A 24,723-nucleotide genomic window follows, 5' to 3' on the forward strand; every position below is an offset into this window, starting at 1 on the left:
TAAGCGCGTATATCGACTATTCCGCTTGAGCATGCTCTTAGGGCAAAATCGATAGCGCGCTGGACTTCGGGCTAGAAGGTCGAGGGTTGAGACACGCTCCCTGCCTGCTTCATTACAGTACGTTTTGTCGCATGAAGATGACAGCATGTAGAAAATATTGCGTCACATCGTGAAATATCCAATCATAATTTAGTATTTTATTGCGGCAAATTTGAACTTTTTTCACGTCGCGGTCGACGTCCGTTAATCTCGAAAACTCGACCCTTGTTACCTACGTCTGGTTTTCGAGACTAACGTAAGACGTCCGTCGGCTTTGGACCCGAAGAGAACCAAACGAATGAGGGGGAAAAAGTGCTTGAATTGTAATGTTAAATTGATAAAAACGTTGTCTGACGACATGGATGACGTGGTCAAAAATAAGCTTAAGAGCAATGCCAAGATTTACAGTAACACTTTGGAGCGAATAGTTCAAAAGGTATGTGGAACATGTGCCGATAGTTACCTAAATAATTAACGTTAACCGTGGTAGCCAGATGCCTGCTAGTATTGTAGTTAGCTAGCTAGTGTTCTTCTGACGATGTGGTTAGATAATCAAACATATTAGCAAAGACACCCTATTGATGTTCTCTAACCCAGCTAGCGTTAGCCAACAAGTAGTAGTAGCACAGAGCAGAGGCACATTTTTGAAATCGTATTATTGTAACTAACTAGTTACTAGTCTCTCTCGCCAACTAGCCTTCTTTTACTGTCCCCCTTGAGGCCACGGGACGAAATGCACAAGCAATGCACCCTCTCATCAAATGTTATTTGTCACATACACGTGTTTAGATGTTAGTGCGGGTGTAGCGAAATGCTTGTAAGCAATGTCACTCTGTACTACTAGGCCTGTAACAGATGAAACCTCAGAATGTGCCAGTATTTACACTTTTCCTTGACAACAGTATTCAAAGCTGCATGACAATGGGACTGAGGTGAACCTGGAGGACATAACACCCCAAGGTAAACAACAGTCCGTTTATGGTTACACTAGTTAGCTAAGAATACTTAAACTCCAGTGTCCATGTTATGTCCATGGACACGAGTTAATTATCCTTATCTATGGTTACACACATGATCTGCTTCTCAGTACTTGAATAATTGTTTAGCCTTGTCAACAACGATATACAGTAGCTAGTTTTATATTAATGGGTACAAATTCTGCACTCAACCGAATTGGCTCAATGTTCTGATGTTTTCATGTGTCTTGTCATTGGATGGAGAAGAGGTGATAGTATGCATGGTCAAGTCAGAGTTGGAGCTATCAAACCTGGGATTGTCAAAGGTTTGTAAGATATGACGTTATGTACTGCAGCTAATTATTTTAGACCCACTTGGTACTTTTTCTGAGGGATCTCTTACGTTTCTGGATCACACTCACACCTCTTACTCCACCTCCTCTTTAGAGTGAAGTTGACCTGGCAGAGCTGTCACTAGGAGGTAGGAACTACAACACGTTGTTTCTCTGTGAGATTTGCACTGAAGCGTTACAGATTCTGCAATATAAATGTAAAGGTACTTTCTGCTAAAGTGGGAACATTGCCTTTACATTTCAATCACACTGTAAAGCTGAACTTCCGCGATGTGGATTGAATATAGCCCTTAATTGTTAAATTGATCTGAAGGTATATTTGTCATATATTTTTGTTATTTCAGATATTTCTGAAATACACAGGCCACAGAACACCATTGGAGACTTCCAGGTACATATGGCGACAACTGATTGTGGGCAGAACAGATCTGTCTTTTTGGAGACTTGTCTAACCAGATGTTAACACCCCACATTACTATAGCCATGGTTGGGGAGTAACGGATTACATGTATTATTATTATTTTTATTTTTTATGGTAACTGTAATACATTACATTACCAGCAAAACTATTGTAATCAGATTACAGATACTTTTGAAAAACTAGATGATTACTTCGAGGATTACTTTTAAATTCAGAAAGGATGTTTGTGAAAAAATATATTTTGCCACTTCTCAATGACATTCAAATCAGCATTAAAAAATGTGCAAGTTTTAAGTTTGTTCCACCTGAGCAAGTCTGACCACAAGTCAGAGACCACTATGATGACACACCAAATGTGTTTGATGGATCACAGGAAAAGAGCAGGAATAGGCTTTTGTGGGCTACAGTCCAAGCTATGTCTTCCAATGGCGCGACTGCTTTTGGCATCCAAAAATTATCCAACTTGAATAAATGCTTGGAGGTAAGGATGATAGCAGTGGTGTAGTCTACGGCGATACGGATTTCACTTATTATTGATATCTACATAGCGCATTGATGTAAATCGCACGGCTACTCTCTGATTTAGCTATTTGCGCCTTACAGATTGTGGTTGTTGTGGATGGCTGTTCACAAATCTAAATGTGTATTTGAACCCAATAATGGTTGAATTCAAGAAGTTTAAGCTGCCTATCAATCATTGTTTAAGAAACCAGTGGAAAGCCAGGGGAAAATGCACTCTTGCAACAGCTGCATAGTGCGGATCCCAGCCTATGGAATAAAAATGGGGCTTTTATCGTTCAGTCTAAATCATGCTGATTTAAAAAAAAAAAAAAAAAAAGTAAATCCATAGGCGTAATGGACACACGCTCAAACTCGCACACTTTTTATAGACTTAAAGGGGCGATCTGTAGTTGCTACATCCATTTTTGGACTTAAATCATATATTAATATAAACATATAATTTAATGTAGTAGAAAGCGATGGGTTAGATTGAAGAAGCCTACATAACCAACCCATAAAGTAAAATTGAGCATCCATATATGGCCAGCTATGTAAACTTTAACATTGATTTATCCTGCAATAGATGTCATTCAATTAGAAACACATCTTTTTGTCTTCTTCTAATGCCTCTTAAGGGGAAAGTAATCTAAAAGTAACTGAATGTAATCAGCTTATGTTACTGAGTTTGTAATCCAAACATTACTGATTACAATTTTGGACAGGTAACTGTAACGGATTACATTTGGAAAGTAACATCCCCAACTCTGACTGTAGCTTATGTACTTATGTTTTTCAACAGATGGACATCTCATACCACCAGGATGATCACAACAATGATTGTGTAGATGAGGGTGCTGTCACTGTCAACAGTAATGATTCTGTTATGCAGCAGGCTGCAGAGAACAGCCACTGTAAGTAAATGATTTGAACATTAACCATAGTGACCTATGTACACTACCGTTCAAAAGTTTGGGGTCACTTAGAAATGTCCTTGTTTTTGAAAGAAAAGCAACATTTTTTTCCATTAAAATTACATCAAATTGATCAGAAATACAGTGTAGACATTGTTAATGTTGTAAATGACTATTGTAGCTGGAAACGGCTCATTTTTAATGGAATATCTACATCGGTGTACAGGGGCCCATTATCAGCAACCATCACTCCTGTGTCCCAATGGCACATTGTGTTAGCTAATCCAAGTTTATCATTTTAAAAGGCTAATTGATCATAAGAAAACCCTTTTGCAATTATCTTAGCATAGCTGAAAACTGTTGTCCTGATTTAAAGAAGCAATAAAACTGGCCATCTTTAGACTAATTGAGTATCTGGAGCATCAGCATTTGTGGGTTCGATTACAGGCTCAAAATGACCAGAAACAAAGATCTTTCTTCTGAAACTCGTCATTCTATTCTTGTTCTGAGAAAAGAAGGCTATTCCATGCGAGAAATTGCTAAGAGACTGAAGATCTCGTACAATGCTGTGTACTACTCCCTTCACAGAACAGCGCAAACTGTCTCTAACCAGAATAGAAAGAGTGGGAGGCCCCGTTGCACAACTGAGCAAGAGGACAAGTACATTAGTGTCTAGTTTGAGAAACAGACGCTTCACAAGTCCTCAACTGGCAGCTTCATTAAATAGTACCCGCGAAACATCCAGTCTCAACGTCAACAGTGGAGACGACTCCGGGATGCTGGCCTTCTAGGCTTGTCCTCTTGCTCAATTGTGCACAGGGGCCTCCCACAGATAATCCATAAAAAATCTGCCGTTTCCAGCTACAAAAGTCATTTACAACATTAACAATGTCTACACTGTATTTCTGATCAATTTGATGTTATTTTAATGGACAAAAAACGTGCTTTTCTTTCAAAAACAAGGACATTTCTAAGTGACCCCAAACTTTTGAACGATAGCGTATGTATTGAGCATGTCAAAGTAAACATATAAAATACAATTACAACAGCATTTTTCATGTTCATTTACACATTTCTGATTTAATGAAATGTCTTTATATTGCCTCCATCAGTGGTGGATAATTCCAAACTGAATGGGACTAGGAGTAGCCTGTGGGGCGCGCCAGAGGAGCTGGAGCGCTCTCTGAGCAGTAAACGTAGCACTCTACTGGACTTGTATCCCAGCATGGTCAGCCAGGTAGGAGAGGCCTGGCGGCGCCAACATATGTCCGACGTGGCTGTAGGGGTTTTGAGGAGGTACCACAGGCTCAGGTGGTTCTCTAACAGAAACCTCAATAACCGCAACTTCAACATCAGACCTGCTCACAGAAAGACTACCCTCAACATTGGCCAATCCTTTCTCCAAACATCTCAGAACACCATACTGAATGTGAGTAACCCCAAGAGTCCAAAGTTGAACCTCAAAATGACAACCCACACCCATCCTCCTCCACAGACCAAGGTCAACCTCCAGGAATGGCCAGCAGAGAGGCTGTCCCACAGGAAGGGTACAGATTCAGGGAACGGACAACCGCCCCACCCTGTTCTAGTGATGGACTTCTCCTCTCGCCCCTCTGCAGGCTCCAGTCCTGCCTCCTCCCCTCCCTCTGCAGCCCCCTCCCTTCTCTCTGCTCCCTCCTCTGCAGACTCCTCTCCTCCCTCCTCTGCAGCCTCCCTTCCCTCTTCTCTCTCCTCTGCAGACTCCTCCCTACAGGAGAGCCCTGAGCCAGAGGAGCCCCCCTTAAACCAAACCTTCATGGTGTCCATGCCCTCTTTCCCATCCCCCAGGGTTAGACACACTACCCTGGTCTTCAGTCCTGCCAGATCTGAAGACACCTTCACAGCAGGAGGGTTGAGCAGTCCATCTCTAAGGAAGTGTGCCCTCCCCACACTTCCCCATCAGAGGTTTTTCACAGCGGTATGCCCTGTGGTCAGTATGGAGATGTCTTCAGACTACCGCTCCCAAGTAGCACCGAGTCCCTACAGAGCCAGACTGCCGATCTGGGACGGCCAGCGTGCAGCATCTAACGCCCACCATAGAAGCCCCAAGTCGGGCTTTGCTGGATATCATCAAAGAAACACTGTGGAGCCCAGATCTTCCCCTGCGTCTTCACCCTCCTCTCTTCATAGGCCTCTGATGTCACACAGGAAGCCCCACCACCTGGACTCCTGCAGTCCCTCCCAGCTGAAACGCCAATCGTCTAGATCATCATCTGATCATGAGTCTAGGGCAGGCCAGCTAAGGCTCCGGCGACACTATTCCCTGGATTCCTTCTCCCCATCTGTCAGTCTCTTACGAAACTCTGCTAAGCAGATTGACAAGGACTTCCAGAAGCTCTACCACAAGCTTGTCTGTCAGGGCAAATCCTCCTCCTGCCGTATGTGTGAGAGGAGAGCAGAGACCACCAGAGGAACCTCCTCTGCTCTGGCCGCCCTGGCCCTGTCTCCTCACCACTCTATCATGAGGAAGCGTCGCAGGGAGCTGGTCCAAGAACAGTCCCCAGAGTCCAAACGTTTCAGGGATAGCTCCTTTGTGTACTCCCCAGGATCTCTCCGCCAGAGGGTAGAAATGTTCAGGTGCCAGAACCGCTCAGACAGCCATTTGTCCTCCAACCAGTGGGACATCTCCTGTGACTCCCACAACTGGAGCCCCCGCAAGGCCAGTCTGGCTCATACACACCACAGCCCCCATCACCAACATCACTCATCAGATGCAGCAGTCAGGAAAGCTGAAGGCTCCTGGTCTGGCCTGCATGTTGATCAGCACTCTCCTGCTTGGGTAAGGGTCTTCCACAGAAACAATGTACATGCAGTCCAAGAAAAATTGTAATGTATGTCTTATTTTCTAACATTGCTTTCATCTCTGTCTGCTGTCTAGAGAGAGAAATACAGACGATTTGTTGGAATTCATCAAGGTTTGTTTCTGCTTTGTTTAGTCTCAGGGAAAAAATCTACTTGTCTAATCTTTGATTGACCACTTTTGATTCAGTTCAGATGATAATTTATTCCTCCCATCTCAGGAAAGTCAATTGTCAAGGCAGAGTGCCAATGTGGCTGTTCGCCAAGGTAACCATGACCTTATTCAGAAAGTAGTATGTTCTGCATTGTTGTTTAAATCTTTAATAGATGCATTTCATTGTTTGTCATGTTAACCAGCCTCCCTTCTTTCCCCCAGTTTCTCTAGGAGACAGCTTCTGTATAAATGATGTCAACCCACAGAAAGGCTGTCCTGTCCTGCACCTCTACCTGAGTTTTTTATATGCCAGAGTTGAAAACATCTCTGCTGTTTATCTGCATTTGAAAACATACTTAGGATGTCCCAATAACCATGAACTAATTTGTTATAATGAAATGGAATGTTTATGCAATGTATTTTTATATACAGTACCAGTCAAAAGTTTGGACACACCCACTCATTCAAGGTTTTTATTTTTTACTATTTTCTACATTGTAGAATAATAGTGGTGACATCAAAACTATGAAATAACACATACAGTACCAGTCAAAGGTTTGGACAAACCTACTCATTCAGTGGTTTTTCTGTATTTTTACATTGTAGAATAATAGTGGAGATTTTTCAAAACTAAGAAATAACACATGGAATCATGTAGTAACCAAAAAAGTTTAATAAATCAAAATATATTTTAGATTCTTCAAAGTAGCCACCCTTTGCCTTGATGACAGCTTTGTGCACTCTTGGCATTCTCTCAACCAGCTTCACCTGGAATGCTTTTCCAACCGTCTTGAAGGAGTTCCCACATGTACTGAGAGCTTCTTGACTGCTTTTCCTTCACCCTGCGGTTCAACTCATCCCAAACCATCTCAATTGGGTTGAGGTTGGGTGATTGTGGAGGCCAGGTCATCTGATGTAGCACTCCATCACTCTCCTTCTTGGTCAAATAGCCCTTACACACCCTGGAGGTGTGTTAGGTCATTGTCCCGTTGAAAAACAAATGATAGTCCCACTAAGCGCAAACCAGATTGGTGTCTTATTGTTGTCCATTAGTAGTGGTTACTTTGCAGCAATTTGACCATGAAGGCCTGATTCACGCGGTCTACTCTGAACAGTTGAGATGTCTGTTACTTGAACTCTGAAGCATTTATTTGGGCTGCAATTTCTGAGGCTGATAACTAATGAACTTATCCTCTGCAGCAGAGGTAACTCTGGTTCTTCCTTTCCTGTGGCGGTCCTCAGGAGAGACAGTTTCATCATAGCGCTGGATAGTTTTTGCGACTGCACTTGAAGAAACTTTCAAAGTTCTTAATTCTTTCTGTATTGACTGACCACGTCTTAAAGTAATGATGGAATGTCATTTCTCTGCTTATTTGAGCTGTTCTTGCCATAATATGGACTTGGTCTTTTATCAAATAGGGCTATTTTCTGTATACCACCCTTCTCACAACACAACTGACTGGCTCAAACGCATTAAGGAAAGAAATTACACTAATTAAGTTAAGGCACACCTGTTAATTGAAATGTATTCCAGGTGACTACCTCATGAAGCTGGTTGAGAGAATGCAAAGCTGTCATCAAGGCCAAGTGTGGCTACTTTAATATAAAATATTTTTATTTAACACTTTTGGTTAATACATGATTCCATATGTGTTATTTCATAGTTTGGATATCTTCACTATTCTCCAATTGTAGAAAATAGTACAAATAAAAACCCAGGAATGAGTGGTACCAAACGTTTGGTACTGTATATATATTGAATTTCCTATAGATGCTATTACTGCCATGGGGGTGTTTCATAACTGAGTGCATAATAAATACTGAATGACTCATTGTATTTTTATTTATACAAGGTTTTCAAAAAAGTATTTTATATTCATTAATTGCTTTTTTTCTTACATGTTTATCACAATGGGGAAAATGAAAGCACAATGAACTAATTAAATGTTCAAAGTCTTTCAATCTACATGGAACAAAAATATAAATGCAACATATAAAGTGTTGTTCCCATGTTTTATGAGGTGAAATAAAAGATCCCAAAAATGGAATGTTAATTTCTCTACCGTAAGCTGCCTCCAGCGGTTTAGAGAATTTGGCAGTACGTCCAACTGCAGACCACGTGTAACCATGCCAGCCCAGGACCTCCACATCCGGCTTCTTCACCTGCAGGATGGTCTGAGATGAGCCTCCAGGACAGCTGATGTAACTGGGTTTGCACAACTGAAAAACTTCCTCACAAACGGTCAGAAACCATTTCAGGGAAGCTCATCTGCATGCGCGTCCTGACCAGGGTCTTGACGTGACTGCAGTTCGGCATCGTAACTGGCTTCCGTGGGAAAATCCTCACTTTCAATGGCCACTGGTATGCTGGAGAAGTGTGCTCTTCACGGATGAATCCTGGTTTCAAATGTACCGGGCAGATGGGCGAACGGTTTGCAGATGTCAACGTTGTGAACAAAGTTCCCCATGGTTGGGGTTATGGTATGGGTAGGCATAAGCTACTGGAAACGAACATGATTGCATTTTATCGATGGCAATTTGAATGAGATCCCGATGCCCATTGTGCCATTCATCCGCTGCCATCAACTCATGTTTCAGCATGATAATGCACAGTCCAATGTCGCAAGGATCTGTACACAACCAGACAAGTCACCCATTGAGCATGTTTGGGATACTCTGGATCGACGTGTACGACGGCGTGTTCCCGTCAATTTCCATCAACTTTGCAGTCATTAATGAGTGGGACAACATTCCCCAGGCCTCAAAAAACAGCCTGATCAACTCTATGCAAAGGATAGGTATCTGTGACCAACAGATTCATATCTGTATTCCCAGTCATGTGAAATCCATAGATTAGGGCCTAATGATTTTATTCCAATTGAGGATTTCCTTATGAACTCTAACTCGGTAAAATATTTGAAATTGTTGCATTTATATTTGTTCAGTGTAGTATGCACTTTAAGGGAGGGACAGTGATTAGTCTGAAAGTAGGGAAACAGGATTCAACCACTTTGTATACAGGATATAAGCAAAAATACAGTTGCAGGTCTATTTAGTAGAGGTTTTAGGCTAAATTAAATGGAAGCAAGTTGTTTTCACAATTTTTTTGGTTTTAAGTTGTGCGTCTTACAGCTGGATAAGGCCACTTGTAACTAATCTCTCCAATGAGAGAAAGGGGTCAGAATGCTAGTTTTGAATAACAATGGAATATTATGTGGAATGAACAGGCTGGGTTGAAATGTAATACATTGACGTGCATAAGGTTATTGTGTTGCCAGAGTGGAAGCCCAAAGGTTTCAGACCAAAGCAGGCCAGGCACCACTCAAACAGTAACAGCTTTCAGGAACAATTTAGTAGCTACAGCAATTCTGTGTTTACTTGTCAAGGTGAGGCCGTGCCCCAGGCACCCATACTGTGACCAAGTAGGCTCCAAGAGGCACTTCCTTGGTTAGAGTAGGGTTAAGGTTCACACTTTAGACATTAGGTTAAGTACAATAACAGCAGTAGTGTGGTCAAGATAGTGGTTGTGGTTTGAGGTTGGGGTCAGCGGTCAGCGGTCACCACTCCAGTTCCACAGGGTATTTGCCTGTGAGGCAGGCGGTGCAGTGGCCCACTATCCTGCTGGCCTTGGTGTTGGTGCTGATCCGCTCATCCTTCTGGAGGGTGGGGATTCCCCCCTGCACCGCTGACACCAGGCCCTCCACTGACAGATACTGCACGCTGGTGGCACCTACATTACAGAACAACATCACCGTTTTAAAATCTGGACCACACACGTCGAATAATAAGTACATCGAATAATAAGTATTCCAAATCTCACCAATATAGCCAGCAATGTCCTTAAACTCTGGCCTGTTAGCAATGAGCTCCTCTTTTGTGGGGATGTTGATGCCCATGTAGCAGGGGAACCTGATGGGTGGGGAGGCAACGCGGATGTGGACCTATGGGAGGGGAGGTCAGCAACCAAAATGAGTGGTCATTACAGACAATGTGAGACCCGATGTAGTCTTTCATTGTCGAGAAGGAACCTGCAAGTAAGCATTTCATTGGACGATGTATACCATGCGTATCACATACATACGACTAATAAAACTTTACTGAAACTTGAGTAATCAACCATTATAAACAGGAGAGAGCCTAACATGCAGTATAATTGATATTAAGAGGAGGACTGATAATAATACAGCTCTGGGCCACTCACCTCTGTGGCTCCTGCTTCCTTCAACAGCTTGATTATGGGGGCGATGGTGTTGCCCCTGACGATGGAATCATCAACAAGCACCACCCGCTTGCCTGCAAAGTTGTCTGTCAGCGCACCAAACTTCTTGGCCACCCCCAACTGCCTGAGGCGTGTGTTTGGTTGAATAAATGTCCTCCCAACATAGCGATTCTTACACAGAACCTCTACGTACGGCAGTCCCGACTGCAGAGATGGAACAGAAGAGTACAAACTGAAGCCTAGAATATTGTATGAATATGCATGAGTCAGAATATGCACCCTATTGCTATCAACATTCAATAGGTTCCACGACTCACCTGTTCCGCGTATCCCAGTGCAGCAGGAGTAGCAGACTCAGGCACAGTGCTGACCACGTCTGCCTCTGTAGGGGCCTCAATGGCTAGTTGCCGTCCACAGCGCTGCCTGACTGTGTACACCATCTGACCTGCAACACCAGGTGGAAACACTGAGGAAACTATAGCTACTCTGGCATCAGCTAAAAAGCAAGTAATGTGCTGTAACCTCCCAGCCAAACTATTTACTACTCTCACAACTTAAAACGTTTTTGTGTTATTAGCCAGGACAACTACTATCTATGCCTACCTTCAAATATGGAGTCTGGTCTGGCAAAGTAAACATATTCAAAGATGCAAAAGGCAGGGAGGTCTCCCTCGGGGCGAGGGACGATGCTTAGGGACTTCACACCGTGTTTGGAGATCTGGACTATCTCTCCAGGCATCACCTCTCTGTAGTATCTAAGGAACAGACAGAGAGAGAGAGAAGCTTGTGAGCCACAGGACCACATGTTGCCATGGCAATAAGAGGTTGGTCACTGGTGATGAGAGCTCACTTGGCACCGATTGACTGGAAGCTGCAGGACTCTGATGACACCACCCAGCCCTCTGTGTCTCCCTCGCCAGCACCTGACAGAGGACACAATATGGCCTTGTCAATCATCCATCCTCTCAATTATATATACAGTACCAGCCAAAAGTTTGGACACACCTACCCATTCAAGGGTTTTTCTTTATTTTTACTATATTCTATATTGTAGAATATTAGTGAAGACATCAAAACTATGAAATAACACATATGGAATCATATAGTAACCAAAAAAAAGTGTTAAACAAATAAAAACATTTCACATGAGATTCTTCAAAGTAGCCACCCTTTGCCTTGATGACAGCTTTGCACACTCTTGGCATTCTCTCAACCAGCTTCAAGAGGTTGGAATGCATTTCAATTAACATAGGTTTTTCCAGCAGGAAAATGCTTCCAGCAGGACAGTGCTCCAAGCCACACAGCCAGGTCAATCAAGGTGTGGATGGAGGACCACCAGATCAAGACCCTGTCATGGCCAGCCCAACCTCCAGACCTGAACCCCATTGAAAACCTCTGGAATGTGATCAAGAGGAAGACGGATGGTCACAAGCCATCAAAGCCGAGCTGCTTGAATTTTTGCGCCAGGCGTGGCATAAAGTCACCAAACATCAATGTGAAAGACTGTTGAGGGCATGCTAAGACGCATGAAAGCTGTGATTGAAAATCAGGGTTATGGGGCCTCCCGGGTGGCTGGGTTTGAGCCCAGGCTCTGTCGCAGCCGGCCGCGACCGGGAGGCCCATGGGGCGGCGCACAATTGGCCTAGCGTCGTCCGGGTTAGGGAGGGTTTGGCCGGCAGGGATATCCTTGTCTCATCGTGCACTAGCGACTCCTGCACGCTGACCAGGTCGCTAGGTGTACAGTGTTTCCTCCGACACATTGGTGTTAACACACATTGTGTTAAAAAGCAGTGCGGCTTGGTTGGGTTGTGTTTCGGAGGACGCGTGGCTCTCGACCTTCGCCTCTCCCGAGTCCGTGCGGGAGTTGTAGCGATGAGACCTGACAGTAACTACTAACAATTGGACACCATGAAAATTGGGGAGAAAAAGGGGGTAAAAAAAATATCAGGGTTATTCCACCAAATGTTGATTTCTGAACTCTTCCTAAGTTAAAACAATAGTATTGTGTTGTTTAAAAATGAATATGAACTAATTTTCTTTGCATTATTCGAGGTCTGACAACACTACATATTTTTTGTTATTCTGACCAGTTGTCATTTTCTGCAAATGAATGCTCTAAATTACAATATTTTTATTTGGGAGAAATGTTGTCCGTAGTTTATAGAATAAAACAAAAATGTTAATTTTACCCAAACACATACCTATAAATAGTAAAACCAGAGAAACTGATCATTTTGCAGTGGTCTATTCATTTTTTCCAGAGCTGTATATAGTTGCGGTCAAATATATTGGCAGACTTGCACGATTCACTATTTCTTCTAAAATAATATGACTTATTTATATATTTTTTTACTTTGTGTTCACACAAGTATTTGTTTGATTTACAAATTGCACAGGACCAAAAAATACAATTTAGAATTTTCACTTTAGTCAAAAAAATGCCAGAATCATAATTTGGTTGGAGGCAAGTGATTCTAATTTATGTGTAATTTATCTTACCTGTGGTAAGTTGCAAGTCCCTACTGGGTAAAAATAGCCATTCAACCAGTTTAGAAAAGAGAAAAACAGATCATTCTGCACCATTGCACTCCATTATAAAGTGCAAGTATGCCAATATATTTGACTAATTTTACATAGATTAGTAACTCTGCGTGTAGATTAGTTAAATCGAAAATACACATGACAAAGATACACAAATACCATGCAGCGCTAAGGAAGGACCAAAAACACCTGCAGTGTGGAGTTTGGAAATGGGGACGAGGCGTCCGATGCTGAGCGGTCTGTTTCCGTACGGGTCACGGATAGCATAGATCACATCTGTGTACATCACCAGCAGTGAGTAGGATGTAGGGGTCTCATGCATCAGGTTCTTTATCCTGCAATAGAGAGAATAAACAATCAATCAAGATGATGATCTTCACAGGGGGTAAAAGAAATGGGATATTATTGGAATGGATTAGAAGGCCATAGAATGGACCTGGCCACCCAGTCAGGGGCATCCAGTTCCTCCATGGGCGGAGTCAGAGCCAGCAGCTGGGTGATGAGCTCACTGTCTGAGCTGGTGGAGAGACCCACGCCGTGACGCATCACCTGCCATACACACACAGTTATGTATGCTTATACACAAATACACAATAATCAACTACAATATAAACAAATGCACACACAGTCATTGCATATGACAGCATGGCCCACCTTTTTACGCAGTGCGGCTGCATTGACCAGCTCCCCGTTGTGTGCCACAGCTATCTTGCCGTGCAGTGTGTCCACCACAAAGGGCTGGCAGTTCTGCAGCTCAGAGATGCCCGTGGTGGAGTAGCGTGTGTGGCCGATGCCCAGGTTACCATAGCGCAGCTTCAGAAGGTCCTCAGGTGGAAAGGCATTGTTCACTAACCCCATCCCCTGTGAAGGGAAGCGGCATACCAAATCAGAACAATAACACATGCAGACATCTTGGACACACATACTGAACATTGACTCCTAAGATCTTGTGCATTCATAAAAATAAATACAAATTGTAGCCAAAATGTGATTAGTAAAGCTTTAACGTGATGACATAACTGTTGTCTTATTTCTGTACAGCAGGTTCCCTCCCCGTCTGAGACTTTAGTTGACGTGTTAATGTGTTTTGGGGGAAAGGTGGTGGTATTGTGCTTAGTTTGAGGACACTGAAAGGATGTTGAGTAATCATCATTATCTGGAATGAGTGTGATTATAGCCATGTTTCTCGTTCATGTTTTCGTACTGAATGGTTCTGTTTGTCACACATTTTTACCTTGAGGGTGTTGTACGTTGGTGGGTTGACTCCATTACTTGTGACGATTCCAGCACTTTCCTGACCCCTAAATAAACAAAGACAAATAAATTGCTTGAATAACATTTAGGTTCTAGTCTTCAGACAATTTGCTTGATGCAACATGTTTGAGGCTAGCTTTCTGTATGTATACTGTCTTAGGGCAGACTTAACCGGTTTGGTAAAGGACAAGTGTTTTAGAACAGGGAAAATGATGGGCTATGTGTATCTGCAGTGGAGTTGCCTTATATGGAGTGGCCTTGCACTGCAGCCTCAGCCAATTTGCCAAGCTGCTTCTCGGATTACAGTCCATCCGTCCCTCCCCCACACCACACAGCTTAAGCCAGTAGTGAGGCTGCTTTGATTCGGTGGGCGTTCCTCTCGGCTTAACCGCCTGGTTGCCTTGGGAACCAGGCACCAGAGGAAGGGGGGCTGGGAGAGAAATAAGCATTTCCAGGTCAGCTCAAACATGGAGAAAGGAGCAGGGAGACAAAGAGGAGGTGAAGACGAGGAGATTCTAGAGGTGGAGGAGACAGGTGCAGCAGGGCAGTGGAGGGAAGCGGAGGTGCTGGCTCTTCTGTCAGTGTGGGGGGAGCTGGGAGCAGCTCAGCATTCAGGTGTATGCAGTAGAGCCACATTTGAATGCATCTCAGAGCAGCTGAAAGGGCTGAGCGTGCTGCGTGGCTGGAGGGAGTGCCATGCCCAGTGCAGGAGGCTGGGACTGCAGGACAGGAAGGCTGAACAGCCAGGCACATCCACCAACTACAGCCAGGGGGAAGCAGCCGTGATGGACACCCAAATGAACCAAAGTGACTGGGAGGAAAAGGAGGATCTGACCAGTGAGAAAGAGGCTCACTCTTCCTCAGTCATAATACAGGAAGGTAACTGGAACAGGGTACTGGTTCAGAAAAAATATTATAATGCTGACACACTGGACTTTTATAGACTAATTTACAATAGAATAAAATCGGAAGATGTTTAGTATACACAGCAGTAGTCTAATTAGCATAATCTTTGAGGTATCCCTCATTTAGATTAGAGGCCGCTTCATGACAAAAATGTTGACTCAGACATAACTGGAGTCACATACCATTAGCCTAGAAAAATGGTTACACTGAATCTAAATAAACCAGAGTATCAGTAACAGACAATATCAAAAATGGATCCACTGATTGACATTCCTTTAAAAATGTATGTGTGTGTTTGTTTAGGAGGCCTGTGTCAGATTCTTCGCGAGGCTCTCCCTTATGCCCAATACGTGGGCCCTGAGGGGGGTCGCCATTGGACAGATGAGGAGGTGCGAGCTCTGCTTTGTGTCTGGTCTGACCGCCACATCCGCCAACGCCTCAAAGGAACACTACGCAACAAGGCCATCTTCCAGGAGATGGCCCGCTGCATGCAGAGGGGCTTCGGAGTGGTGCGCAACTGGAAACAATGCCGCACTAAATACAAGAACCTCAAGTATGAGTACAAGACAGCCAAGAGCGCCCATGACGCTGCAGGCAGCAGTGGAAGTGGCCCAGGAAGGTACATGAAGTTCTTTGATGAGGTAGAGGCCATAGTGCTGGACAGGGGATTTGATGGGGACCAGGATATGCGAAGAGGACCTGAAGGGGACCAGGGAGCTGGGAGGCTGGGCCCTCTGGAAGGCAAGACACAGTCTAAAGAACCTGAAGGAGACCTGGTTATTGAAATAGACGATGGTGAGATTTTAACAAAAATAATAATACTCCAAGTTTACAGATGGTGATGAGATACTGAATGAATAGATTGCTTAGACCTACTTTTAACATTTCTAGAACAATGGATCTTTCAGATGACAACAGTGACGATTATGAGCAAGACACAGACCAAAACCAAAGGGAATCAGGTATGTGTAATCAAATAACCTATAGAAGAGAAGCCTTCTGAAATGCTGTGCAGTACATGGGCTTGGCATAATTGCTTATGCTCACTCTATTCTACATTCTGTCTCCCATCCTAGGAGTCCATCTATCACCATTGGATCAATCTAGCTCCGAGCAGTTCCACGTGGTAACGGTGTCTGACACAGGCCGGAACTGGAGTGACCAGGAGGTGCGTGCTCTGATCCAGGTGTGGTCTGAGGAGGGTGTGTGCAGGCAGCTGGAGAGCTCCACCAGGAAGAGGGATATCTTTGTGCAGATCTCCTGCCGGCTACTGCAGCAGGGGGTGGAGCGCGACTGGAATCAGTGTCACACCAAATACAAGAACCTCAAGTACCTGTATCGCTCCCTACAGAGATGCAGGGCTGACAGCACAGACCCACGCCGTCTCATGAGGTTCTATGACGAGGTGGATGCCATTTTGACCAGGTCGGATAGTGGACCTGCCATGGGATATGAGGAACAAGCAGAGGCTGGCGCCATTTTGACTGGGGCCATGATGGGGTATGAGAATGACACAGATGCCATGACTTCTCCAGTTAACTCTTACACAGCTCAAAGCTATGAGGTTATCCCAAAGAATGAGGACAAACAAACACACACAGGTAAGAAAGTGACTCCTTTGTAGATCAACCTAAGGTCACTCCAAATCATTTAGTGGTGACTATATAAAAGTCACCACTAAATGCATTTGTCCACAGGCTAGAATGCAAACAAACAGCTATGATTAGTGAGTGTTCTGTCTGTAACTGACCACAGTGGGCAGCTAGCTGTCCTGGGTATCCAGGTCATGTTGCATTCCTGTATTTTGACCTTGAGATCACAGTAGTCCATTATTAAACACTCCCTGTTCAGAAATGACTCTCTATATCACAACAATTTAAAAAGAAATGGGGGTAACTACATCCAATGTGTCCCTCATGATGTAAGCTAAACCGTGGAAATGAATTCCTTGTGACTCGGAACATGCTTCTATTAATCAAACAGAACGTGACCCAACACAACACCCTTTCATCTAAGACAATGGCTTCCCCGATTGACTGATAATTGGCTTCCTTCATAGCTGTAGTTTTGTGGTGACTATATTAAAAAAATAGCAGACACTCCAACGCAAGCAATCTTCAGACATATCCCACACATTTTGTTGCCTATAACAACCTAAACTATAACATTAAAAAATAAACCCCATCGGCCCCAATGCTGGTAGTTGGAGCCAGTAGAACCTGGTTGAGGAAAATAAGTTATGAAATTGTGCATTAACAGTGATGTTGCATGCCTCTATGTCTCTTCCAGACAATTCTGATACCGATAAAAGACAGGATCTGACTGCAAAAAGAGGACTGAAAAGGAAAGCGTTGATTCAAGGTTTGAAATTGTACCTCCTCCATCCACAATTATGTCTCATCTCATTTTAAAATTCACTCGAGACCAAAGGCTCAGTAACAGACTAATGATGGACGGTGTGACTGTGTGAGTCAGTCCTGTGACTTACCAATAAGACTCCTAATCTAATCATGGGAGAGTGGGCTGGTGAGAGGAGTCCGAAAACTGCTGAGAATGTGCAAAAACACTAGCCTTCTTTCCAAAACTGCAATTTGAATTCTGTGTATCCATGTGCTCAAAACGAAGAACAATAAGATTGCAATCTGCACATTCTTTAGTATACATTTTGAAATGTTTTCTCAGAACACATCAGCACAATCAACTTGAGAGGACCAAGGTCAAGAATCAGACTTCTACACAAAAGTGATCGATGAATCAATGATGAAGGCATTTCACCCCTCAACTCAATCTCTGATGTATTAGCCCTCTTTAATCCTTGTTTTCTTTAGATACCTGTAGAATTGTGAAGAAAAATGATACTGGGAGCAGCTGTGCTGAGAGTATTGCTTTCCAGTGCAAATTGGAGGAGGACCAATACATTCCCATTATAGAGATCAACTCAGTCTACTCAATGGCAGCCTCTGTCCGACAAAAACAGGTAGGCCTAATCACGTCCGAATGTTACAAATGATGTTAACATCATTGTAACCAGTTGACTGTTGTATACAATAGGAGTCGTCTGAAAGTTGTGGCACACAATACCTTTCCCGAAAGATATTGAGTGGAGTCTGCATTGGAAAAATGTAGCAGTCTGGACTCCAAGGAAGTCCAGAGATCGCCATACTTTAACGGGAAACAATGTAACACAATGTACAAAGTTGCAAAGCAATGTGGAACGTTGACGTCACACCACGTTGTTTTGAGACATTGCCCACTACAATGCATTTTTTAAAGTGATGAAAGTTTTAACCATTATAGCAGTGTGGCTAATCAATTATGGGCAAGATAGTGGGAATTTGTAATTAGCGGATGGCTATACAAAAGTGCTCGCTAGAAAACATCAACTCACCTATGTTGTAGCGCTACAAGTCCCAAAGTTAACACTTGGGCAACTTCTAGTTGTGTTGGCCATTCTCCTGCTGCAACACAGCCGAAAACGCCGCACTCTTCTCCGATGCCAGATTCTTCGAACTCGCTCATTCTTAAATTCCTGCGCCTCCGGTGCTTGTCTACTTCACACAGCGTGTATCTCCACGCTCAAACACTGGACACGTGTTGACAACAGAGCTACGGCTACACGAACGGGCTCAACCTACAGGGATACAAAATGGGGAACTTCATTGACATCCCCTGACAACAGACGGAGTACTCCGTGTCAAATTGCGAAAGTAATACAAACTCATATCGATTAGGACTTTGACTGAGAACCGATATGCAGTCATTCACCCTATGTTTTTTGGTGATAAAGTTATTAGGTTTATTTGAAATTATTCAATAGATACTAAGTAAAAATTCAAAGACACTTATTTTACAACTATGTCCGTGTTTGGGATGATCTGATATGTTGGGGTGAGCAGCGGAAAAAAAGTTTTCCCCACGTGGTGAGGCCTATATTACTATAATTGGTTATTCCCGAATCGATACTAAGTTGTAATTGGCTTTTCTGGATTCAGAAAATCAGTCGTGACTCCTGCAGCACATTTCTCTTTCTGCGCTGAATCCACGAGTTGCAGGTAAAGTGGCGAGAATTGTAGATGAAAGTAAGATATTTTTGGTGTACATTTCCCACACTGTTGATTTCATTTAACTTTACTTGCTTTATTTTTCAGGTTTCCAGATTATCTACCAACATGGCACCTGCATCAGGTATGGTTTCATGTAAAATAAAACTTGTACAACATATTTTTCTTCAGTTGCAAACAGCATCAAGTCAGATTGATAGTCGGAGTGACAATATAATTGGATGTCCACTGTAAACCCGTGTTTCCCGTAAATAAGTGTTTCAGCGTCGATTTCGTACTGATGTTTTTCTGCTTTCTGTTAAAGTGCTGAAACTTGGACAGAAACTAAATGAGGGAAAGACCAAGCAGATATTCGAGCTCGTGGATGAGCCAGGCCATGTTCTGGTCCAGTCCAAGGACCAAATCACGGCCGGGAATGCGGTGAGGAAGGACCAGATGGAGGGCAAGGCCGCGATAGCAAACAGAACCACGAGCTGTGTTTTCAAGCTACTGCAGGAAGCGGGTGAGTCTTCAGGCTACAGTGTTTTCAATGATCATTCATGATTGTAGTTCGTTAATGCTAATGATTAGTTTGGTTGTGTCGGTGAGTGTGATAACTAGTTTAGATGTTCCCTCCATATATTCATAACATTCTGTAATCAATTTTAAAGCTTTATGGTAATGTGAGAAATATATATTGTCTGGGTCAGTAAAGTGTGCCAACGTTCAGGAATGCATTTGTCCACAGGCTAGAATGCAAACAAACAGCTATGATTAGTGAGTGTTCTGTCTGTAACTGACCACAGTGGGCAGCTAGCTGTCCTGGGTATCCAGGTCATGTTGCATTCCTGTATTTTGAACTTGAGATCATGGTAGTCATTATTAAACACTCCCTGTTCAGAAATGACTCTCCATATCACAACAATTTTTTAAGAAATGGGGGTAATTGCATTCAATGTGTCCCTCATGATGTAAGCTAAACTATGGAAATGAATTCCTTGATTCGGAACATGCAATCAAACAGAACGTGACACACCCCAGCCCCCTTTCCTCCCCTTCATCGAAGACAATGGCTTCCCTGATTGACTGATAATTGGCTTCCTTCACAGCTGTAGTAGTGGTGCTGTTTATTCACCAATGGCTGAATAAGTCCTCGTGGTGTTCTTTTTATACCTCAGGCATCAAGACAGCCTTTGTAAGGCAGCAGTCGGAGACTGCGTTTGTGGCGGCCCACTGTGAGATGATCCCCATCGAGTGGGTCTGTCGGCGGGTGGCTACTGGATCCTTCCTGAAGAGGAACCCAGGCGTCAAGGAGGGCTACAGGTTCTCCCCTCTGAAAATGGAGATGTTCTTCAAGGTGTTTGTGTGTATTTGTATCTGTCCAATCATGCCCAGCAGAGAAATTATCAGAGAAGGTCTCTCTGCTAATCCAATCTCTCTGCTTAATTTGCACACATTCATTTTCCGCTCAAGTGATAACATTTCAAGTTAGGTGCTTCGTCCATCATCAGCCTTCATACAAATATTGCCGTGTTCTACAGTTTACATCATTATCTGAAATCTTGGTCACTATTTGTTTGTCTTAGGATGATGCCAACAATGACCCTCAGTGGTCGGAGGAGCAGCTGCTGGAGACTAAGTTCTCTCTGGCTGGGCTCAACATCGGCCGCTGTGAGGTGGACATCATGAACCGCAGCACTGTTGCCATCTTTGAGGTTCTGGAGAGGGCCTGGGCCACCCAGAACTGTACACTGGTGGACATGAAGGTATGTGGCTCAGCACCACCCTCCGATGGTATGGGGAGGTAATGAAGTGCACCATTGTTTTGCTCTTAGTTAGTTCTGGAAGTTTTGAATTGAATGTCTTCCCGTTAACATGCATTTCTCTGACTGTTTGACAGATTGAGTTTGGTGTGAATGTGCGCACCAAAGAGATTGTGCTTGCTGACGTGATTGACAATGATTCCTGGAGGCTGTGGCCTGCGGGAGATCGGAGTCAGCAGAAAGACAAACAGGTGAGATGGTCTGCTGCATAGCTCTGTCCAATGCTGCTATCCTGCCTTCTCTTTATGGAAAAATGCTAATGTTGACATAATTTAACCACCTCAGATTTTGAGTTACACCATGTTAGCTGTAGTATAAACCTGTGTCCTCTTCTCTGCAGGTGTACCGGGACCTGAAGGAGGTGACTCCTGAGGCTATGCAGATGGTGAAGAAAAACTTTGAGTGGGTCTCTGAAAGAGTGAAGGTAGGCTAGCTTTGTGTATCCCACTAGTCCGGTGCCCTTTAGCCTAAAATAACAGGAGCTGACTAGCTGTATCTCTTATCAGGACAACAGCCACTAGTTTGTTTTGAATCAACATACCATAATGATAGAGGATCAGGGCCCAGATTTACAAAACACTTCTTACGCAAAAACTTTAAGGTTCTTAAGAAGAAGAAAAAATAAGAACTTCGTAAGTGCAATTCCTCAACAATATTTTAAGAATGAATGATTTTCATACAAACTTCTTAAATGTCTTTAAGATGTGTGTTGCTATGCAACTATTTTAGCTAGCAATGGCAATCATGTTATCTTATTTCTTACTGAGATTACTGTTCTAAAACATGTTCTTGGGTTTAAAATAATCAATACTGAAACTTTCATTCAGTTTGTGAATTAAACAATTGCTTTCATGAGCTTTTTATCTCACTGCCCTGAGTTTAAGACGAGGGTTTAGCTTTCTTGGAATTAACATTTCCAATAACTGTATTTTCAATAATCTAATTTCTTACCCGAAAAGTTAAGGTGACATGTAAATACATAAGAACCTTTTTGAAGATTAGTAACTTAAATCTATAGTTAAGGAAAAAATGGCGGGTAAGAAATTTCTTCTTAAGAAGGTTTTGTGAATCTGGGCCCAGATAGTTTAACATTAACTTGTCTGTTTAATTGAGGTCCATTCCAGTGTTATAACCTAGACATCATGGGATTCTCACGTGAATCCCAGCATTTAAAATAGCTCAACCTTTTTGTGACCAGTCTTTGATCAACCCGAGTAATCTCAGATTTGCATACAACCTCTTGTCAATTTAACCCAGTTTGTTTTAATCTGTCACATGACGCACACAGAGACATGATACAAGTACAGCCCATAGTGAAATAGTTTAGGTCTGGCATTCAGTAGAGACTGATGGGGTGTCTGTGTGTCCCTAGCTTCTGCTGGAGCCCAAGGCCTGTGGCAGAGTGGTGGTTCTGATGGGCTCCACCTCTGACCTAGCCCACTGTGAGAAGATCAGGAAGGCCTGTGGCTCCTACGGAATCCACTGTGTTCTCCGAGTCACCTCTGCACACAAAGGACCAGACGAGACTCTTCGCATCAAAGCTGAATACGAAGGTGGGCTGAGCTCAGCATTATAGCCCTAACCTTACTGGCAACCCCTAACATGCTGACCATACCGCTTGTGTTGCATGTGCGAGCGTTGCAAAATAAATGTAAACATACATGATATTCAATCATTGCACACACACTGCTTGCGCGCGCCAGCGAGCATTTGCATTGCCAGGCGCTAAAATATAAGTTATATTTGTGCTTCAAGTCCTGCTTCTCCCATCTCCTCATTGGATTTTAGTAGCGTATAGACACGTGGGTGATTGAAAGATTAACTGAGGTCGGTTGTGGTAATGCACCTTATTAAAGTTGGTTGCCAATCGCCATATAAAGTCCAAAGAAGCCTGAAGTAAGGAGGGGAGATGATGAGAAATTAATTCCGTTGACCATTTTATCTGTTGTCAGAGTAGAGAACCTTGTGCATTTCAGGTCAAATAACAATATCCCAGGACAAATTAGCTAGCAACAGCAGCTAGCTAAATTGCCGTAAATGTTTAATGCCTTTTGACCTGTCCCCAAATGAATATAATTGGTTCTGAGTTGGTTTTGATATTTCAACCTGCGTGTCCTGATTGCGTTTGGTGTGGGTGGACAAAAAAGAACATAGCTACCCCTCTACATAGATTGTACAAGCCGTTGCCTGCTTATGGTTATTGAAAGTGGAAGATTATGTGGTACATACATTTTGAATAATGGCTCGGTATGTGGAGTAACTGTGCAGTATACTGGCTAAAATAATGCCTATCTAATATAAAACATTATACATTTTACTCTTCTGTATGGATGGGCTAATGTGCAGTATTTTCCCAGGAGACGGAGTACCGACTGTGTTTGTGGCTGTGGCGGGCAGAAGCAATGGCCTTGGTCCAGTGATGTCAGGAAACACCGCCTACCCAGTCATCAATTGCCCTCCTATCACCCCTGACTGGGGGGCACAGGACATCTGGTCATCCCTTCGCATGCCCAGCGGTGAGTATATCCCTCCGTGTGGTCTGTCTTGCTGTGTGTGTACAGTAATGTATGGTTATTCTCCTGGAAATGAATCTGTGTGTTTACCCTAACCCTGACTGCTTCTCTCCCAAAGGTCTTGGCTGCTCCACAGTCCTCTCCCCTGATGCTGCAGCCCAGTTTGCAGCTCAGATCTTTGGGCTCAGTGACCACCTGGTGTGGTCCAAACTGCGGGCCTCCATGCTCAACACCTGGGTGTCTCTGAAGCAGGCAGACAAGAAGCTGCAGGCCTGCAGCCTGTAAGGAGCCCCCTGTCCTGTACCATTCCAAACCCTGCCAGAGCTCTCTAAGATGGGAATTGTGAAGCCTGGCTGTGTGTCATGTCTAATGAAATGTTTACCATGTAAAATCAGCCCTACAACACATTTCTCTAATCATTCCCTTAATAAAGTGACTCATATGTATAAACATCTATTTTAGATTACTATGTTTTTCTATTTCATATACAGTATACACTACATGACCAAAAGTATGTGGACACCTGCTCGTCGAACATCTCATTCCAAAATCATGGGCATTGGTTCATGGAGTTGGTTCCCCCCTTTTCTGCTATAACAGCCTCCATTCTTCTGGGAATGCTTTCCACTAGATGTTGGAACATTGCTGCAGGGACTTGCTTCCACTCAGCCGAAAGAGCATTCGTGAGGTTGGTCACTGATGTTGGCCGGTTAGGCCTGGCTTGCAGTTGGTGTTCCAATTCATCCCAAAGGTGTTCGATTGCGTTGAGGTCAGGGCTCTGCAGGCCAGTCAAGTTCTTCTACACCAATCTCGACAAACCACTTCTGTATGGACCTCGCTTTGTGCACAGGGCATTGACATGCTTAAACAGGAAAGGGCCTTCCCCAAACTTTTGCCACTATGTTGGAAGCACATAATTGTCTAGAATTTCACAGCCACCGACTATTTGTCCTCCACCAAACTTTACAGTTGGCACTGTGGCAGGTAGTGTTCTCCTGTAATATGCCAAACTCCGATTTGTCCATCGGACTGCCAGATGCTGAAGCGTGATTCATCACTCCAGAGAACACATTTCGTCCAATGTCGGAGAGCTTTACACCACTCCAGCTGACGCTTGGCGATCTTGGCCATGGAAACCCAATTCATGAAGCTCCCGACTAACATTTATTTTGCTGACGTTGCTTCCAGAGGCAGTTTGGATCTCGGTAGTGAGTGTTGCAACTGAGGACGGATGATTTTTACTCTCTTCAGCAG

General features: G+C 43.5%; 3 protein-coding genes across 5 annotated transcripts; 2 read left to right on the forward strand and 1 right to left on the reverse strand.

Moving 5' to 3' along the window:
• Positions 1-98: 98 nt before the first annotated feature.
• LOC139541325 (uncharacterized) lies at positions 99-8,003 on the forward strand. 2 transcript variants are annotated; one of them, XM_071345853.1, is made up of 10 exons: positions 99-475; positions 942-999; positions 1,263-1,321; positions 1,443-1,476; positions 1,693-1,739; positions 3,070-3,181; positions 4,294-5,999; positions 6,099-6,135; positions 6,241-6,286; positions 6,396-8,003. In XM_071345853.1, exons 1-10 carry the CDS (start codon positions 338-340, stop codon positions 6,424-6,426), a joined length of 2,268 nt encoding a protein of 755 aa, XP_071201954.1. In that variant the 5' UTR covers positions 99-337; the 3' UTR covers positions 6,427-8,003. The 2 variants fall into 2 exon arrangements, with proteins under 2 accessions (XP_071201954.1, XP_071201955.1); XM_071345854.1 differs by lacking the exon at positions 1,263-1,321.
• LOC139541326 (amidophosphoribosyltransferase-like) lies at positions 7,999-18,615 on the reverse strand. Its single transcript, XM_071345855.1, has 11 exons — positions 18,482-18,615; positions 14,168-14,234; positions 13,588-13,794; positions 13,370-13,482; positions 13,123-13,268; positions 11,243-11,315; positions 10,996-11,147; positions 10,710-10,837; positions 10,375-10,596; positions 9,994-10,114; positions 7,999-9,903 (listed from the first exon to the last, which is right to left on the reverse strand). The coding sequence occupies exons 1-11, from the start codon at positions 18,610-18,612 to the stop codon at positions 9,731-9,733; spliced, it is 1,533 nt and encodes a 510-aa protein (XP_071201956.1). The 5' UTR covers positions 18,613-18,615; the 3' UTR covers positions 7,999-9,730.
• LOC139541323 (multifunctional protein ADE2-like) lies at positions 14,640-23,925 on the forward strand. 2 transcript variants are annotated; one of them, XM_071345851.1, is made up of 15 exons: positions 14,640-15,066; positions 15,397-15,888; positions 16,002-16,055; positions 16,170-16,694; positions 17,383-17,454; positions 17,922-18,070; positions 19,242-19,278; positions 19,459-19,656; positions 20,312-20,490; positions 20,720-20,899; positions 21,034-21,147; positions 21,297-21,380; positions 22,329-22,509; positions 23,314-23,472; positions 23,588-23,925. In XM_071345851.1, the coding sequence occupies exons 1-15, from the start codon at positions 14,655-14,657 to the stop codon at positions 23,752-23,754; spliced, it is 3,003 nt and encodes a 1,000-aa protein (XP_071201952.1). In that variant the 5' UTR covers positions 14,640-14,654; the 3' UTR covers positions 23,755-23,925. The 2 variants fall into 2 exon arrangements, with proteins under 2 accessions (XP_071201952.1, XP_071201953.1); XM_071345852.1 differs by lacking the exons at positions 14,640-15,066; positions 15,397-15,888; positions 16,002-16,055; ... (1 more) ...; positions 17,383-17,454; positions 17,922-18,070 and adding an exon at positions 19,008-19,145.
• Positions 23,926-24,723: the final 798 nt, after the last annotated feature.

Source organism: Salvelinus alpinus, chromosome 16 (assembly GCF_045679555.1).
Source record: "Salvelinus alpinus chromosome 16, SLU_Salpinus.1, whole genome shotgun sequence".
Lineage (NCBI taxonomy): Eukaryota > Metazoa > Chordata > Actinopteri > Salmoniformes > Salmonidae > Salvelinus > Salvelinus alpinus.

Bases quoted from the DNA above. Each gene is read 5' to 3' on its own strand.
- LOC139541326 (XM_071345855.1), bottom strand. From the start codon at position 18,612: ATGAGCGAGTTCGAAGAATCTGGCATCGGAGAAGAGTGCGGCGTTTTC. The intron at 10,115-10,374 runs GTGAGTGGCCCA...CCCCTCCCATAG, and splicing joins AGGAAGCAGGAGCCACAGAG to GTCCACATCCGCGTTGCCTC. The intron at 9,904-9,993 runs GTGAGATTTGGA...TCTGTAATGTAG, and splicing joins GGACATTGCTGGCTATATTG to GTGCCACCAGCGTGCAGTAT.
- LOC139541323 (XM_071345851.1), top strand. From the start codon at position 14,655: ATGGAGAAAGGAGCAGGGAGACAAAGAGGAGGTGAAGACGAGGAGATT. The intron at 15,067-15,396 runs GTAACTGGAACA...GTGTTTGTTTAG, and splicing joins CTCAGTCATAATACAGGAAG to GAGGCCTGTGTCAGATTCTT. The intron at 21,148-21,296 runs GTGAGATGGTCT...TCTTCTCTGCAG, and splicing joins GTCAGCAGAAAGACAAACAG to GTGTACCGGGACCTGAAGGA.
- LOC139541325 (XM_071345853.1), top strand. From the start codon at position 338: ATGAGGGGGAAAAAGTGCTTGAATTGTAATGTTAAATTGATAAAAACG. The intron at 1,000-1,262 runs GTAAACAACAGT...TGGATGGAGAAG, and splicing joins GGAGGACATAACACCCCAAG to AGGTGATAGTATGCATGGTC. The intron at 1,322-1,442 runs GTTTGTAAGATA...CCTCCTCTTTAG, and splicing joins CAAACCTGGGATTGTCAAAG to AGTGAAGTTGACCTGGCAGA.